Below are 19792 nucleotides of genomic sequence, written 5' to 3'. Positions count from 1 at the left end.
CTCTGCATTTTTATCATTAGTTTGGCAAAGGTGGGTCAGCACAAGCATCAGGATATGCCGCTGGTGGTGCTGGCGGTGCTGGCGTCTCTGGGGCGTCCTGCTCCAAGCAACTCATAGAAAAATCATTCAAGTCCCGAGACTGTGAACAATTGGGTACCACAAGAAAATCAATGCAAGAGCATATTGATTTGAAAAATTTATGCAGAAGTAAACACCAATGCCAGTTCTGTTTGCATTCATGTGCTACTGAAGCTGATCTCAAACAACATATTCTCCTACATCATCCTCAGAGAAATGCACAGAAATGCTCTCAAAGTAAATATGCTGATTGTTGCAAAGAAATCTTGCACAAGCATTGCCTTTCTAAACGTTCATCAATGAAGAAGTTTTGCTCCGAGTGTGATTACGCTTGCACCTCAAAATGGAGCTTGAAAATTCATTTCCTTTCCAAACATTCAACAGAAAAACCTTTTCAGTGCTCCATTCGTGATAATGCTTTCACTTCGAAGAATAACTTGAAAAGAAATCTTTCCAAACATTCAACAGAAAAACCTTTTCAGTGCTCCATGTGTGATAATGCTTTCACTTCGAAGAATAACTTGAAAAGAAATCTTTCCAAACATTCAACAGAAAAACCTTTTCAGTGCACTGAGTGTGATTATGCTTGCACCAAAAAATGTGACTTGAAAAGACATTTTCTTTGCAAACATTCAACAGAAAAACCTTTTCAGTGTGCCGAGTGTGATTATGTTTGCGCCATAAGAGAAAACTTGAAAAAACATTTCCTCCGCAAACATTCAACAGAAAAACCTTTTCAGTGCTCCAAGTGTGATTATGCTTGCATCACAAAATCAAACTTGAAAATTCATTTTCTTCACAAACATTCAACAGAAAAACCTTTTCAGTGCTCCGAGTGTGATTATGCTTGCACAACGAAACTGCACTTGGAAACTCATTTTCTTTCCAAACATTCAACAGAAAAACCTTTTCAGTGCTCAGAATGTGATTATGCTTGTGCCACAAAAGGGAACTTGAAAAGTCATTTGCTTTTCAAACATTCAACAGAAAAACCTTTTCAGTGTTCTAAGTGTGATTATGCTTGCACCTTAAAACAAAGCTTAAAAAGACATTTTCTTTCCAAACATTCAACAGAAAAACCTTTTCAGTGCACTGAGTGTGATTATGCTTGTGCTATTAAAGAAACCTTGAAAAATCATGTTCTTAACAAACATTCAACAGAAAAACCTATTCAGTTCTCTTAGTGTGATTGTGCTTGCCCCACAAAATGGGACTTTAATGAACATTTTTTCTGAGAGCATTCAACAGAAAAACCTGTACAATGCTCTGAATGATTATGCTTACACCCCAAAATGGAACTTGAAAAAGAATTTTCTACTCAGACATTCAACAGAAAAAGACCCATTTATTTGTACTCTAAGTGTGATGATATGTGTCGAAAATGCATGTTTGAACAGCATCTGCTCTCCAGTGGCCTTCTGAAACTGCTTCAGTGACCCAAGTACGAGGATGCATGTGAATGTAGGAAGCTTGACACAGGAATCAAGTGCAGAACATTTGATCTTCTGAGACAACAGGACCAAGCTGTATAGAGCACCTAACCCAAAGCACCCACTGCCACCAAGGAAGAGGGGCATAGCTGATCAATGTCCCTTGAAGGTGGCAGTCTCTTTGGATGGCGTGGATATAAAAGAGAATGATAAAGGCTCATCCTTGTTTGGGTCTAACTGCTTTTTCAATGGAATATTAGCAACCATTTTTTGTAGAGGCTGGAAGCCATTGTTGTTGTAAAAGTGGCAGTCATGCTCCTGGAGGTATCTGTGTTGCAGTTACACCCTGGCTTCCTGACTGACGGTTACTTTCTTTACTGACGATTACCTTTTAGCAGAATACACTCATGTATAGTTGTAAAATAGATTGACTGTTCTGAAAGCATTCAACAGAAAAACCTGTACAATGCTCTGAATGATTATGCTTACACCCCAAAATGGAACTTGAAAAAGAATTTTCTACTCAGACATACAACAGAAAAAGACCCATTTATTTGTACTCTAAGTGTGATGATATGTGTTGAAAATGCATGTTTGAACAGCATCTGCTCTCCAGTGGCCATAAGAAACTGCTTCAGTCACCCAGGTGTGAGGATGCATGTGAATGTAGGAAGCTTGACACAGGAATCAAGTGCAGAACATTTGATCTTCTGAGCCAACAGGACCAAGCTGTGTAGAGCACCTAATCCAAAGCACCCACTGCCACCAAGGAAGAGGGGCGTAGCTGTTCAATGTCCCTTGAAAGTGGCAGTCTCTTTGGATGGCGTGGATATGAAAGAGAACGCTAAAGGCTCATGCTTGTTTGGGTCTAACTGCTTTTTCAATGGAATCTCAGCAACCATTTTTTGTAGAGGCTGCATGAGGGACTGGAAGCCGTTGTTGTAAAAGTGGCAGTCATGCTCCTGGAGGTAACTGTGTTGCAGTTACACCCTGGCTTCCTGACTGACGGTTACTTTCTTTACTGATGATTTCCTTTTAGCAGAATACACTCTGGTATAGTTGTAAAATAGATTGCCTGTACTAGTAGTTCAGTAACCTTGCAAGACTGGCAATCAATTTGTTTGATTTAATTTCATATCTTTTGCTGATGTCAGCATTTTGTTGTGCTCTTGGTGGCAGATTTTACTGAATATCATTTGTTGAAGCTAAACTAGCCCTGACGTAATGATGCAAGTTTTAAGATAAGCGATTCTACTTATATATTCTTTTATTTATCTGCTTTTTTGAATTTCACTGCTTTAGGACTTATTCCTTCATTTCATTATTTTGCAGTTGAAGGAAAATATACCCTGTTTCTATGGCGTCTGTTATACTACCCCTTAAACTGGGCAGCACAATCGATCTCAGCCAACAGATGTCAGGAACGAGATTGTGTCCAACCCTTGTAACCAAGCAGTATTCATCCTGCACTCGCAACCAATACATTTCCTGCTGTCTGGATGACTGCATTGACCTGTTGCTAAAACAGGGTCTTTGTTTCTTGATTATATTTGACTGTTCAAATCTTGTTTTTGTAGCAGCTTAACCCTGCGAGCATAGCAGCTTAACACAGCGTACGGAGCAGCTTAATCCAGTGGAGGTAACAGCTTAATCTGGCGTACCCAGCTGCTTGACAGTGTAGGAGCATGACCCAGACTATGGAGGAGCTTGATGCGGATTATGTATTAGCTAAATCAGACATTGCCTGGCCCAGACATTCTTCAATGTTAGAGAAAATTGCCATCCTGGATTCCATCACATCAAATCTAGATAATTCTGTTGCTAATGTCATCAAAAAGAGTGTTGTATGCAAGTAACATGCTGGTTATATTATTCAATGAATGGAAATTAATACAAAGATATTAATGCACAAGGAGTGTCTGTGAACATAGCTTATGGTCAGTTATCTCTACATTTTGCTTGGACATAAAAAATTTGATATTAATTAACAGATTATTTGTTGGAATTTACTTTTCACACATAATATAGATTCTACATTTCTTATAACTTATAAATTATTTCATATGTTGCACCAAGATGTTAGGAAGCACAACATAGGTGATCTAATGAGATTAAATAACTTACCTTTATGGAAATTGCAGAAATTTAGAAAAATTCATAAAACATTTTAAGGTTTGACTGGATGTCTTTGATCCTCATGAATGAAAAAATTACAACAGATCTGCTCAAGAATGGCATTGAATTTAAATAATTAACCTATATAGCAACAATTATAGTGTTTAGTAAATTTAGGGAACCCAATGGAAATAAAAAAATAATTTAGATTGATTTGTGCTGCCTCACTGGTTTGCTAGTAAGGGATTCTCATCAACACAAGGATATGATGGTGAGTTTGCATGGATGTAGGAAGCTCTCTTTTAGTTGCTCTGCAAGGAAGTAGGTAATACCTACTAGGGGTCCTTGCAAACCCCCTTTCCTGAGGTGCAAATGCATGTCATCAGTTATTTTGGGAGTATATCTCAGAGTAGTAATTGTTAGTTAACAGCTTAGAAATGATTCGTGGACCTAACCATGTATTCCTGTAATGGTAGTGGATTAAGTGCACTCCTTAGGTTCATTAGGTTTGATTACCTTCAGCCTCTCTGACTAGGTTAAAGTTAGCAAACTGATATATGAGTGATTCAAGGTTAAGGTGAACCCCATACCTTGGTTTTGCATGCATCTCTTTTTCTTGTATCTTTCCCCTGTACTTTATATATTTTTTCTTGTTGCGATTGTTTTTGATATTTATGAATAGAAATACAGTAAGAGGTTTAATAGAAAGCTAGAAGGCGTCCAAAGGTTGTAGGGGAGGTGGAGACCATCAGTAAGCCAGACTGGCCTGCTGGGCCCAACCCAGCGTCTAAAACCTGGGCCTGGACTGGTCTATTGTACCAGGATCACAAAAAATATAAGGCTACATATCATTTGAAATCTTGAGAAAGTTTGAAATTTTGCATGTAAATTTACTTAGAAAAATCTTGTCTGAGAAGCACAAAAGGATGCTTCAGCTTAGAAATGATTCGTGGACCTAACCATGTATTCCTGTAATGGTAGTGGATTAAGTGCACTCCTTAGGTTCATTAGGTTTGACTACCTTCAGCCTTTCTGACTGGGTTAAAGTTAGCAAACTGATATATGAGTGATTCAAGGTTAAGGTGAACCCCATACCTTGGTTTTGCATGCATCTCATTTTCTTGTATTGTCCCCCTGTACATTATATGTTTTTTCTTGTTGCGATTGTTTTTGATATTTATGAATAGAAACACAGTAAGAGGTTTAATAGAAAGCTAGAAGGCTTACAAAGGTTGTAGGGGAGGTGGAGACCTTCAGTAAGCCAGACTGGCCTGCTGGGCCCAACCCAGCATCTAAAACCTGGGCCTGGACTGGTCTATTGTACCAGGATCACAAAAAATATAAGGCTACATATCATCTTAAACCTTGAGAAAATTTGAAATTTTGCATGTAAATTTACTTAGAAAAATCTTGTCTGAGAAGCGCGAAAGGATGCTGGTCCACATTCTATTGTATAGTTTGATCTAAAAATATACTTTTCTGTAACTCCAATACAGGGATCTTGTACCGTTTGACTGGTCTGGGGTCTGCTGGACCTGACTTGGAATTTTTAAAAGAAAATTTACATCAATTCAGTTCACTTATTTCATGTTTTCTAGACATTTCAGACAATTCTCTATTGATAAGTTTGATTGAAAATGCACTATTCTGAAGTCCTGATGTGCTAATGGGATAAAAAACTTTAAAATTTGTTATTCCAAATATAAAGTTTTCTTAAGGTTTCAAACAATTTACAATATATAATTTTTTTCTAGATCGTGGTGGGGGGACCCATCTGTGTCTGGGTTTTAGTCCCTTGGTCTGGGTCCAGTTTTTAGTCAGTACTTGCACTCTTTAGGCTAATCATGTTTCTAATTGATGTGTGAATTTCCACTTTGGCAAAAAGCTGGCAAATCATTAAAGTAGATAAGTTTTTGTATGGTATTTCCATTGCCATCAATAGATTGCTGATCCACCAGAACCATTCTATTGCAATATGCAACTCTCTGTACAAGCCAGGTACTCATTTATCAAAATAATTGGATGAATGCTTGAGTTGGCCATGAGCTGAGCTTACTCAAAGAACCTGTCCTGCTTGGACTCAAACCTGAAAAACTTTCTGTGACTGTGCAGCTCCTCTTCCTATATGCAAACAATGCTCCTGATATGTGTTCTTTTAAATCAACAAGAATTTGGACTATCACAATTATTTCGAGACTTTCTATTTTTTAATGCCATAATCAAATGTAGCCATGTTGTGTTCATCAAAGATTGCTGATGCATCAAGCAAGCAATTGTGTGCTTAAGTAACTTAGGATGGGTTAATTTTGTTGGAAATGCCAAAATTGAGTCCTTCTTTTAGGTTACATTGTGCTTTGTACAATTTCCTGAATCCCTCCAGTGTTACTGCCATTGCAATCAACACTAAAGATTAAAAACAACCTTAACCTCAGTGTTTTATAACTAGCACCACATTTGGTGATGGCATCCATTACCAAAGAATGCAGTGTTGTGCTGCACCAACTCTCTGATGCTGCAGTCAGGAGTGACAGATGCCCTGAGCAGAGCCTCACTCAAGCATCTCCTGGTGGCTGCAAAGTAAAGTCTGAAGGTAAGCCAGATTCCCTGTGCCTCACTAATAAATAGTAGCAAAGTAGAGACTTTTTTCTGAGTGAATTACAACCTATTAGTAGAATAGTAAAGTATCATGGATACCAACATTATCATACATAGATATTGGAAAAAAAATTGAAGTAGAGCAGGGAATTATAAATAAAATAATTTCTAAAAAATCTCATTTGTCACTATGCTGACTGATCAATTGTTATTATGCAGGGGAGGAACTGAGGTCATGTCAAATTATCTTATTTATTCATATTCATTTCTTATAAGTTTTAGCACTATATTTGCTAACATTGTGTAGGAATAGGCCACCTCACGAGTCTCACTCATCAGAGTGGTATTAAATTTTTTCAAAAGCTCACAAGACTCATTAATTTAGTGAGCATTATATTAACTGAGATATATTGCTCAATAGCCCAGAGGTACCAGTATGCCAATGTACATATTTTCCAGCCTTAGAAAAGGTTGACCCTCCACCAGTCCTCAAAGTTCCTGCTATCTCCATCAAGGAGGAACCTGAGGATGAAACTGAAGATGTATCCATCAAAGAGGAACCATTCTTTTATGGAAATGAGGTAGGTGGAGTTGATGTGCAAATTAATGTTTAGCAAAGCATATAAAATTCCTGCATGGATTTTCATGAAATAAAATTTGCAGAATGCTATTTCCATAATCAAATCTTCAAGTTAGGGATCAAGACACAAATCTTAACCTAGTATTGATTCTGAAATATTATGCAAGTATTAATTGGTATGAAGCACCCTCTTCCTGATTCAATAATTGGTTAGCAGTTATGGGAATTTTGATTCTCAATTATTCAATTTAGGTTTGCTTTTCTGAATAAAATTCCACTTTTTTGGCTCATAGTTGTCTTCTTTCTTGCTTGGTAATGAATAAATAAGTATGGGGGCAGGCAATTACAAAGAATAGTACATGAGAACATTCATGTCAATTGATAAAAGTTCTTAACTCAAACCATATTAATATAAAAGTTCTTAACCCATTTATGAATGCCAATTTTGTCCAATATAACCTTATTAAAAGTGTACACTTTCGTCTTAAATTTCCAATTGTGTTTGTATGTTCATTTCATTGAGAAAGCTGGCATATGGAATATTTGCATTGTAAGGCATTGATATGAAAAGACATTTTATAGCCAGTAATTTGTGATGCTGTTGAGAAATTAGGAACTTGCAAAGAATTATAAGAGAAGTCTTATATTATATCCTTTTTAAAAAATGCACACATCACTGCCAGCCATTACAGTGACTCTAAGGTGACACAAATAAGGCTCTTGATTATTATTCTGTTCTTGTGAATGGTAATATAATGCTTGCATTATTTAATTCTCCATTTCTTTAATTCAGGATGCCTGTTATCATTTGGGCTTAAGAAAGTTTGATTGTGTACACTTGATAAGTTTTACTTATATGAAAGAGTACCAATGCATCTGGTACAAGCCCATAAATACCTATAGACCATTCTACAAATATGAGTTCTTATACTCTGTTCCATATCCTATGCACTTGCCATACATTTACATACCCAGAAACCATGCTCCTTATATATGTATACTCCAAGCTCAGTAATGCTCTCTATACATACCTATACACCTTGTTCCATAATATTCTATATTTTTCCATATACTTTGTAACACATAAATCTCCATATATATAAGTATACAATGCGTCTCATTTACATATAACTATTAGCCATATATTGCTGATCATTTCATGCCAAGAGGTCTATAACTACACAAGCTTTCAGGCCCAACAATTATCCTTGGGTTGGTCCTAAGTCAGGACTCCTGAGTTCTGACTACTGTGGCTTGAAGTCTATCCAACATTGGCAAACCTGAAGATAAAAAGAAGTTGTGTTTTGTGAATAGCTGCGAGTGCCATGTCACATGAGTTGATAACCAATTATTTCATAATTGAGTGTATGACAGCTGTTATCCTTCAAAGGCCGCTCAAGCCTGCATTTGCCATTAAAACTGATCATAGTGTCAGAGCATCAACATTTTTAGACACTTCCTCAAGTTCATTTTTGAGTCCTCAGTTCTATAAGTAGACCAGTATAATATAATAGTTACCAGCATTATCATACAGAAGAAATTGATTCAAATTTTGAGTAGATGAGGATATTAAAAATGAACTGATTCTAAAAAATTTCTGGTTTGTCCCTATGGTGCAGATTTTGCCAGTTTCATTGATCCACAGGGTGCAGAAAATAGGTGAATATTTCAGAATCGGCGGTGATGCATCAGAGGCAAAATTTACACCTTCAAGAGATCTTGCCAACACATTTGAATTGAAATAATTGCATTTTCAAAATTTGCAAATCTTGGGCAATGCAAACTGCATAAGTCTGAGAATGCCTGAACAGGAGGTACACCAGTGGCACCAGTTCTGCCTATTTGCCTTCACTGATTTACTCTCAAGGCTTAAGTGTCATTGTGGAAGTTAGTTCAAGTTCACCTGTTTAAATTGAAGCTCCCATGCTGGGAAGAAAGATAGGATGGTTGTAAACTAAATGGCAATAAACAATGTTGTTGACAGGTATCTCACATGCCGTAGTCGGAAATATTTATGTTTTGCAAAATTTTTTAGTACAGATTTCCCTACCATCATCATAGTATCATGGTGGATTTTTACGAAAGGGAGATTACATAGCTCCAGCATAGGCATTGAAGTTGTGGAAAGAGAATGGCTAAATGAGTAGAGAGTGGATTTTGGAGTTACAAATGGCCATCCTTCTTCTAATAATTTTATTATTCAGAAATTAGATCCATATTATTCACGCTTGAAAATTGATAATTGTAGTTTTTATTTAAGACTCTACAATTGAATAATATTAGTGTAGTTAGGCAGAAGTTCTTCATTTATATGGGTTTGATGGAAGACCAGAGCATACTTTTTATTATAAATTTCTTATTTTTTTCAATGAGCTGAACGAAATTTCTTACAGGTGTTTGGAGATAAAAAAGCAGATTACCAAATGACATTTTATTGAAATGCGACGTTTCAAATATATCAATATTCATTATCAAGCAAGTGAAGAGTTATTACAACGCTTAAAATTGAAATTTGGACATGACATAAGTTCATACAGAAAGTATCATAGATACGGTTCAAAATAAAAAATCAAATTAATCTCTGAGAATAATATCAACATCCTGACGAATCTGGCGCTTTGCAAATTGATAGCGGGCGACTCGTTTCTGATAATGCAGCCTCCACTATCGACAGTCTCGTAGTGTCGGAGCACCGCATGACGATGCTGGTGCAGGCCTCCAACGTGGCACGGGTGATGGTTTGGTTGTGGGCCTCCCGCATTTGATTCTTTGGTCCTCCAGCTTGCAGATGGCATGTGAGTCTGCGGCTCAATGTTGTGCTTGTCAAACCGATGTAATTTACATTTTGGAGAAGTCTACAACCTTCTTTCAAGCTGGAAAATTTGTAAATAACATTGGTTTCTTGTAGCTGTCCGAACTTTGCTTCATGATGTGAATGATGATTGCTTTTCATGATGTCGATGACGATGACGAAGATGTCGTTGACATATCGACAGTAAAGGTCAGGTTTAATTTGTGCATCCAACAATACATGGTTTTGGAGTTCGCACATGAAGAATTCAGCAAATGTTGGACCAAGAGGACTGCCCATTGCTACACCATTAATTTGCTGGTATATTTTGTTATCTGGGGTCAGAAAAGGCGATTCTGAAGTACAGAGGTGGAGGAGATCAAGTAGAATATTTTTAGGGATTGGTGGGGCCGGCAAAGTTTCATTAGAGTAGACATATTTGACTATTATTTCTAAAGTTTGTTCAGTCGGGACGTTGGTAAATATAATAGGCTATTGACATCAAGTGAAGCAAGCTGACCAGATGGGCGCTGATTGTGAAGGATCTCCAAGAAGTCTCCAGATCTGAGTGAAAATTTCTTCCGTAGGTATGGTGTTATTATAGCATCCAATTCCTGGGCTGTTTGGTAGATTGGAGAGGTAACTTGAGCGATTAAGGGCCTGAGCGGATTGTTCTCCTTGTGATTTTTAACATTTCCATAGAGGTAACCTGGCAAAAACTCCCAAAAATCGGGGTTAGCTCTCTTGAGCCGACAACTGAGTTCACTCTATTTATTAATTTGTTGGCTTTTCTTTGAAGTTGTTCTGTAGGGTCTCGTCCAACGCGACGGAATTTTGACTCGTCCAAAATGATGTCACTTATTTTTGAAATATAGTCCGTTTTATCCAAAATGACGAAGATGTTGCTCTTATCAGCTTTTCAGATTACAATTTTGTTGTTATCGCGTAATTGCTTTGCTGCCAGGCGTAGAGCTGGGGTTAGGACTTTTTAGGTCAATGAGCCACGCTGTTTGGTGGCTTCGGTGCTTAATTGGTCTTTTAGGTCAGGGTTGATGTTAATTTTACCTTCATTTTTTAGTTTCAAAAGAGAATCATATAGCATTTCGAGTTCAATTTTCTTCTTAGTTTTGCTGAACTTGGACATCAAATGACAATTCAATCTGAGGTTTAGGAGTTCCTTTTGCTCCTTGCTCAGAGTGTGGGAGAAGAGGTTGATGAATCCTTTGGTAGTATTCGGAAGACAGATGTCCCCTCTGTAGAGGCCGTTGAGTTTTCGAAGGGTTCAGAGTTTCACACTTTTGTCGTACGAGTCTCGGAGCTTGTTTAATTCATTGGTGATATTAAGAGGAAGTTCGGGTTTTGGACGTATTGAGGTAGATGTTGAATAATGACAAAGCTTAAATAATGCAGGTTTTGTTGAAGACCAGAGAGTATTTCTTATTGACAATTTTCTTATTGTTTTTCTCTATTTGGCAAATTAGGCTCTTGATAGGAACTGAAAAGTCAAATATCAGGTTTCCAAGGGACATTTTATCATAATTTTAATTTTACAACGTTTTGAATGCAACTTCATTCATTATCGAGTATAAGAGGAAGAGTTTTACAACACTAGAAATTGAAATTTTGAAATGACATTAGTACAAACATAGGTATTATGGATACAGATTGAAATCAAAGCTTAAATTACAAGAACAGTTTCAATGTCCTGACAAATCCAGTAGTTTGTAAATTAATAGCTGGAGACTCCTGCTTGATGATGAGAGCCTCAGCTATGGCCAGTCTTGTGGTGTCTGGGCATCTCATGATGATTCTGGTGTGTGTCTCCAACGTCGCGCGAGTGAGGGTCTCATTATGAGCCTCTCTCATGTGGTTCTTCTGTCCTCCAGTCTGGAGGTGGCATGTTAGGCGGCGGCTTAAAGTCGTGCTGGTCAAACCAATGTAATTTACGTTCTGGAAAAGTCTACAACCTTCTTTGTGGCAGGAATATTTGTAAATAACATTAGTTTCTTGTAATGGGCCTGACTTTTTGCATGGATTATTTTTCATTATTAAATTCTTGACTTTCATGTTTTTATAGTAAATTTGAGTTTGATTTGGTCGGCTGCGGTTGTGCATATGATGTTATTTAGCACAATTGATTTGAGGACTCTTTTGTTGGTCTTGTGGCTTTCAGTCATCTGATTTTGGTAATAAATTGTTACAATATGTTTGTTGGATGTTGATTCATTGTCTGTTTGGTTTTGATATGCTCGATAGTTTGAGATTTTGCTGTCAATGGTACAATAGAAAAAACAATAAGAAAATTGTTAATAAAAAGTACGCTCTTGTCTTCAATCAAACCTGTATAATTGAATAATAGTGAACATTGAAGCAAAGAGTGGAATTTTTTCAAATAAGGTTACATGAAGCTATTGAAAAATTGGTGCTCAGCAGTCAGCCGTGTCGAATTTTGGATAGGTAATATATTATCATGTTTATATAAGAAAATGGATCAAAAAGCCCATCACATTACACCTTCCACTGCACATTGCAATGACAATTGATACACTGAGCTAATCAGAAACTACCGTGGTTATGAATCTTATACTGGGTCAGAGGTGCAATAGTTGATTACATATACTAATTCTTTCTCCGTAACTGACAAATTTTTGTAATTAATATGTTCTAAAAAAATTATTTCAACTTTTGCAAAAATTCTCACAATTTCACTAATATAGTTTTCAAAACCACACAAAAGGATGAGATAAACTGCAAATCTTTCACGGTGAATGACACATTGTGCTGTGATGTAAACATATGATGAGCGGTGTCCCACACCAGTGTGGTATTCTAGAGGGATATTAAATTAACCAATACAGATAGCATATTGGCAAGCAGGACATGAAAGCTTGGAAAGGCCAGAAACTTTCCAAATATGGTCCATTATATACATATCCTATCCCTTTCCAGCTGTGACTGTTGATAAGATGGTGATGTCATCCCCTTTCCAGCTGTGATTGGTTAATGGAATTGTAATGTCCTCCCCTTTCCAGCTGTGATTGGTTGTGCCCAAAAGCCCCACCTCCAAATATGGTATATGTACTACAGTACTGTTTAACTTAATACTTGAACTAACTTGACTTAATACTCAACTTAAACTTAATCATTATTCTGTACAAACAAAGGGCCTGGTAAATTAAAAAAAATCCAGTAAATAAAAAATAAAAAATTTCAAGCAAGATAACTAAACAATTCTATAACAAATCTGTGGTACTATATAATTGCAACAGTTTGCCCACTTTTGTTCCTGCTTTTCCTTTATAGCCAGTCACCTGGCAGGACACTGTATCTAAGGAAACCTTTCCACCTTGGTGGAAAGCTTTTTTATAAGTTAACTTCTATTTTTGAATTTTGCACTGTCCCACACCTTGTTTTGGTAATGTCAAATTTGATTTCACAATAAATAGATTTGTTCCACACTGAGATTTAAATGATGGAGAGTTGTTTCAAACTTTAAACACCTCTGAATATGGGTCCAGATATGAATTTTTTAGGTTTTTGCTCTATTTTGTTGATATTGTCTAAATAATTTTGCTCCAGATTCTGAATGATTTCATGTCCCATAAAGAGTTTTTGACCGTCTTGTGTCTTAGAAAATGTTCATTGTTTAAAAGCAGCAATTATTGTATTAAATAAATCATTGGGTGCTTCAGCACGTGCCATTTGGTCCATTATAATTTGATAGTGGTGACATCAGTATTTCAATCTAAAAAAATTGAGTATGAATATTTTATTTAAAATTCATAATTTTTGTGTGAACATATTTGACAGATAATGTGCTTTATAGATAGATAAATATGTTACAAAAATAAATGAAAGGCTAATAATATAAAAAACATTTAAAATGGTTTCACTATTTATAGGACCAACATCTAAAGAAGTAAGCAAGAGGTATTTTTGATTTGAATGCTTGACATTTGGCTCATTTGCTTAGGTTATTTTAACCAATCAGTGGGAGAACAGTGCGACACTTATGCAGCTACCCAATACATGTGTCGATTTAACAGCCTAGACACTGCAGACAGTAGAAATGAGCATCATGGGAACAGAGGTAAAATTATTGAATACACTTGTAAAAACTACCATAATACTTATGGTTACTACTGTACTACAATAACCATACCAAAATAGTAACATACTTAAGTACCATAATGTTACGGTTGACAATGCCATACTACTGGCATTGGCATTGCCAACTGCAATCCAGAACAAACTCAGGTGCGCATTTGTGTAAACATGTATGAGATTTTGCTCCCTTAAATAGCTTTTGTGGTGTGCTTCATGTTAAACTCATATTGGTGACTTGATTTGTTATTGATTCATAAATGTTAATTTGTTATGTTTGACTTAGAGGCAAATTGCTAATGAATTATTATTTAGTCTAATTGAAATCTAGAAGTGTTGCAACCTTCATTCTTGATTCTTTCAAGTGCAACTTCAATCCCTCCTACTTTTATCCTTTATCCGTAAGTCACTACAAAGCTTTCTGCCAATACAATGGCTAATGGCAGGGTTGGGAGCTTCATTTTACATTATTAGTTGGATTCATTTTGCAGAGGTACTGTATAATTTACTATTTAGGAGCAGACTTAACATTATGTATAACTCAATTTCCTACCATTCTAAAATTACTTTGCAAAAATATGCTTAAATTACCACGAGCCACGGTGTTTAATATACCACAATACAACACATAAAACATTCATCACTTGTATTTCCAACCCAATGGTAATTTAGTGTTTAATATACCACAATAGAACACATAAAACATTCATCACTTGTATTCCCAACCCAATGGTAATTTAGTGTTTAATATATCACAATAGAACACATAAAACATTCATCACATGTATTCCCAACCCAATGGTAATTTAGTGTTTAATATACCACAATAGAACACATAAAACATTCATCACTTATTTCCAACCCGATGGTAAATTATTGTTTTATAGACCACAATACAACACATAAAACATTCATCACTTGTATTTCCAACCCAATGGTTATTTATTGAAATTTCTAATAAAATCTTGTTCAGAAATCACATGGTGATGCCAGTCACTTTTTATGTGAACATACATATATTTCTTTCACAAACATCACAGAATACATATTGCACATGCCTGTTTATGATAGATTGTGTAATCCAATAACTTATTTATTCACCAAATTCACTATATGCTTTATTTTTAAGTACCATCAAACGGGGTAATAAGGGACGGACATGGTAAATAGGGATAGTTGTCCCACATTTCGTATAAATGTTGTAGCAGCTAAACTAATCAAAATATTGCAAAAGTAAAAATAATGGCATAAAGCTCAACATTTTTACTGTCTATATAGCATAAAGTTAGTTAAGAAATCATACATTTACTACCAATTAAAATCTATGAAAAAAATGTGAAAAGTGAGATTTTGGAAACATTTTTATATGCAAAAAAATATTTGGCATATAAAAAAATTTTACTTACATAAAATTTACCCACAGGTGTTGGCTTAAAAGCATGATTGACGGAATTCGCAAATCTCATTCCAAAAAAATTACAGTAATTTCTGCAGGACGGGGAAATTACAAGCCATACTGTAAACTTACAGATACAGAGAAGTGCTATATATCTGCTGATATGAAGCTTGCAGTTGATGTCTACATCTAATTGCCAATTTTATGTGTTCCATCATTCCAATAAAAAGTTTTATGTTTGGAATTGATATAATATATAATATGGCTGTTTATTACCAATCCATTGAGCAGCATATAGTCATTTATTTCTCCTCGGGTTTTTCAGTTTGTAAATAATCCTTGTAGCCAGAAGGTGATAGAAATGGATTAGGCTTGAAGTCAAAGCATATTGTCAATTTCCAAATGAAAGGTGGTTAACTGTATTGGAAACGAGTTACAATTTTTCAATATACTGCAGGCATGAGATAGTTATTCTGTTTTAAATAAAATTTAAAATTATATTTTCACTCAACATCTATAATAATGAGGTAATACTAATTTGTTTAGTTTCAATTGCATTTGAAGCAAAGGCCACGAGAAAAAAAATCATTGTCATCAAAACAACACATTGATGGCCTGTAACCTTCAACAAATGTCATATTTGTTCAGAACCTCTGCCTAATTTTAGTTAAAATCAAGTTAGGCTAATTTTGCCGAAACTTTTCTGCAAAAGGTGGGACTCTCCTCCCTGCCATCATGAAGATTATTTTTTTATAGGTATTAATATTTTTTAAAATATAAAATATTAATATTTTTAACCCAACCTAGAGAATCTGCCATTCCAGTTAGGGTTAAATTGTGAAAAGAGTTATTACCACACTAAACAATATCTACTTAAGACTAGTACACAAGAAATGGAGAATGGCGCAAATGCCAGCTGTGAATGAGCCTCTACAGCCAATGCTTCTGGTCAGGTTACCAGGCTCATAGACTCCTGTGCCTGCAACATTTCCTCATTTCAATTGAGGTTATTGAGTAACTGGCTAATTTTCAACTGCAATTTATGAAGACAAACACTGAAACCTATTAATTTACCTGCAATATTTGGTAAAATTTGGCTGCCATATTATGTTCTAATTTGATTTTTTTTATTTACATTTTTTGTTTGTGAAAATTTTTAGCATTTTATATATATCAGCAATTTTATAGTTTTTAGGTAACTGCTTGCATTGCAAGCTTGTTCTGAATTCTTTTTATGGTGCTCATTTATGTATCAAACAGTTTTACATTTATTTCAGTGCTTGTTTTTTTATTGTTGTTTTGCAAACCTAAGAGATACTAGTAATTGTCTTCAATAGCCCTAGGCTGAAGTCCAAGATATTAGTTATTGTCAATCGCTTCATTTGGCCATGGCAAATAATATAAGAAAATGCAGTGTTTTCTTGCATAAACTTTCCGAGGGCTGGTGTGCTGAGAAATGCCCTACCCAAGCACCTCCGGGTCTCAGAAGGTGTGTGCTTAAGTCTTGTTTTGTGTAAACTGTAGGCCTACTAGCTCTGTTCATTTTTATATTCAAGGGTAAATAATTTGAAAAGAAATTAGACAAGTTCTTTTGCATATTTTATTGAGATTGAATATAGTTCACAATATAATGATGATCATTTAAGATGAAGAAAGTTGTGACATGAGACATTGACTAGTCAAGAATGACATTGACATTGTCTCACACAACACAGCGCCATTATGAATTAATGCTTCACCACCAAATCTTAAAGAAATTATTTTATTGTGCAGTCCTGGACGAATGTTCCATATCTCCTGTTCTTGATGTTCCACTCAACTGCATCAAGGAGGAGGTCAAAATTGAGATAGATGAACCAGTTCTGGTTGAAGAACCAACCTCCAATGATGATTTTCCTGGGTTCAGTATGGACGCGCAAGGTAAATTTTCTTCTGGTTCCTGAAAATATATATTTCAAGTAGAAATACTTTTATTAATTGCTAGTTTCTTTCACTCATCTGATGCAGGGTTGGTGATTTTTTTTATTTTTTGTAAAAATATCAATGATTTTTTTTATTTTTTTCATGATTTTTTTTTATTTATTTGATTTTTTTGATTTTTCCAACTTTTTGTCTTTTTGAAGTGTTATTTTTATGTTGCAATTAGCCTACTAACAATAACAGTATATGGATCATAATGGATTGCTAAAAAGGGCACTTATTGACTTCAATAATGGCCAACAGGCCAAAGTGGTGTTCACCACTTAGGGATTTTTGGGTAAACAATTATTGGTAAGTCTATTCATTAGCTTTGTAAAGTTTGTATGAAGCAAGGTAATGAGCTAAATATTGACCATTCAACTGGCTTCAATATACAAAAACACTTCAGGAATGCAGATTTTCTAAACATTGAAGAGTCACACAACAGATAGGTAGCTGATAGCACAGTGCACAGCACTATCAATAGATCTACTAGTTTTATGTCCTATAAATTCAGATCCAAAATTAATTATTGCTTCACTGCCAATTATTGGGAAAATTATTTTGTTGTGCAGTCCTGGACGAGTGTTCCTTACCTCCTGTTCATGATGTTCCACTCAACTGCATCAAGGAGGAGGTCAAAATTGAGGTAGAAGAACGGGTTCTTTTTGAAGAACTGACCTCCAATGATGATTTTCCTGGGTTCAGTATGGACACACAAGGTAAATTTCCTCCTGGTTCCTGAAAATAAATATCATTTAAAGTAGAAATACTTTTATCAATTGCTAGTTCCTTTCACTCATCTGATGTAAACAAGCTTGCTTGTTTGAGATGCATCAGAATTATTCAAAGCTGAGAAAATAATTAATGACCTTCTATATATAGTGATTAGCAAAGTTTATTTTCAGGTAAACAACTTCCTATTACCTATATACTTATTTCTTCATGAGAACCACTTTCGGCATTATTTGCATTACAATTTCATAAATTTTCAAGTTCATCTGATAGTTTTTTCATAATTGTAACCAATGTCTCTGTGTGTTCTGAATTTTTTTTCCATTTCATATGGGCACCTCCCCTAATTTTTAATTAATAAAAGAGTTTAGTGCTCTAAATTATTATACTTTTTTAGACAATATATAAAGGATAGACATACAAATTTTTTTGTTATTGCAGGTACATGGCCTGCCAGCCCTGCTAGCAGTGACCAGCCTGTTCCACCTCCCCCGCCTTCTGCGTCTTGCTCAAGGGCGGCTCAAGTGACGAGCTGTGATGCTGCTGATGTCTCTGGTGCTGCTGCTGATGTCCCTGATGCTGATGTTCGTGCTGCAGCTGCTGATGTCTGTGCTGCAGCCGCTGATGTCCGTGCTGAAGCTGCTGATGACCCTGGCCAAGCTAGTGTTGCTCAACTCTCTTCAATCATGGCGGATGAAACTGGTGAACAGGTTGGTGGTATTTATAATGTAAAGATTAATCTATAAAATTATTTACACTGGCATTCTTGGCCATGGTGAATGGGATAGAATTATTTCTAGTAATAGTTGGACAAAGCCGGTCCATGCTCTACTCGTCTTCTTGAAAATAAGTTAATTTGTTGCATACGAAAATATACATTCACATTTATTATTTTTTTGAAGTCTGCTTCCATTAACGCGATAAATCAAAATTGTGATTATGTTATTAGTTATGTTCCAATTGATTGTTATGTTATCATTGGAAGGAGGGGTCATGTTAGATCATGGAGAACTGAGCAGTGTTTGTCTCTAACAGACAAGCACAGGAACAAAGTGACCACAATTATTCACTAGTGTACCACTGTACTAATCCATTCATTGATGACAAGCACCTGCTTTGACATAACTTGTTGCTGTGTCAACAGTGCAGCAGTGGTAAGTCGTTCACTGCTGGAGGAGCTGCAGCCGGTGGCAGTGGCTGTCATTCTAAACCGTCCAGCTCCAAGCAACACAAGAAGCCTCAGCAGAATATTGAACGCTCAAACAAGAGGCAGTTTCAGTGCGAGCATTGTGAATATTTTAGTTCATATAAGCACTGCATGAGGGACCATATTCTTGCAAAACATTTATCAGAGAAACCTTTACATTGCTCAAAATGTATATATACATGCGTGACAGAACAACAACTAAACCTACACATTCTTTCTAAGCACTCTAAAAATAAACCCTTCTCATGCTCAAACTGTAAATATACAATGCATTACACAACAACGTCTAAATAAACACCTTCTTTCTAAGCATCCATCAAATGAACCTTAGAATCATACGCTATTAATCATGGCGTTATAACCTATCAAAAATTTTTGTAACTTAATTTACGTTCTATCTTATACCTTGAGTTCCTGCTCCATGTAAATGGAGTTCATGTCTCAAAGATTTGTGAGAAGTATAATGATGCCGCGGGTACAAGCTGCTGCCACAACTCCGAGTGTTTCCTAGTGTGGGGGAATTCTAGGCTGGTGAAATTGACTGAGAAATATTTTCTGTTTACTTTTTCAGCTTTAATTTGCTGTTGAAATCCAACCTAATTCGTTGTAACTTTGGCTCTCTCACTGCATTTAAAACGGAGAACTATTATTAATGTGTGGGACTGAACACGCAAAAGGAAATGCTATTACCGGAATTACATTACTAGGCTCTTGATTGATTATGTTGCTTTAGCCTTTTTTTATAAATGTGCTGTTGCCCCCAATGTTGTGATTTATTTGCTTTACTTTATTATTGCGTTAA

General features: G+C 35.8%; 1 protein-coding gene across 1 annotated transcript in view; it reads left to right on the top strand.

Moving 5' to 3' along the window:
• LOC108670545 (zinc finger and BTB domain-containing protein 41-like) overlaps nt 1-19792 on the top strand; it is a 47026-nt gene that overhangs the window by 15654 nt on the left and 11580 nt on the right. Inside the window, exons 4-7 of the mRNA XM_047884166.1 lie at nt 21-678; nt 16863-17009; nt 17624-17770; nt 18225-18493. Coding sequence (XP_047740122.1) covers nt 21-678; nt 16863-17009; nt 17624-17770; nt 18225-18493 — 1221 coding nt within the window. The remainder of the gene's footprint in view (nt 1-20; nt 679-16862; nt 17010-17623; nt 17771-18224; nt 18494-19792) is intronic.

This window comes from Hyalella azteca, unplaced genomic scaffold, assembly GCF_000764305.2.
Source record: "Hyalella azteca isolate HAZT.00-mixed unplaced genomic scaffold, Hazt_2.0.2 contig14778, whole genome shotgun sequence".
Taxonomy (NCBI): Eukaryota; Metazoa; Arthropoda; class Malacostraca; order Amphipoda; family Hyalellidae; genus Hyalella; species Hyalella azteca.
Note: the sequence above shows the minus strand (reverse complement) of the source record. Positions and strands in the feature narration are given on the sequence as shown.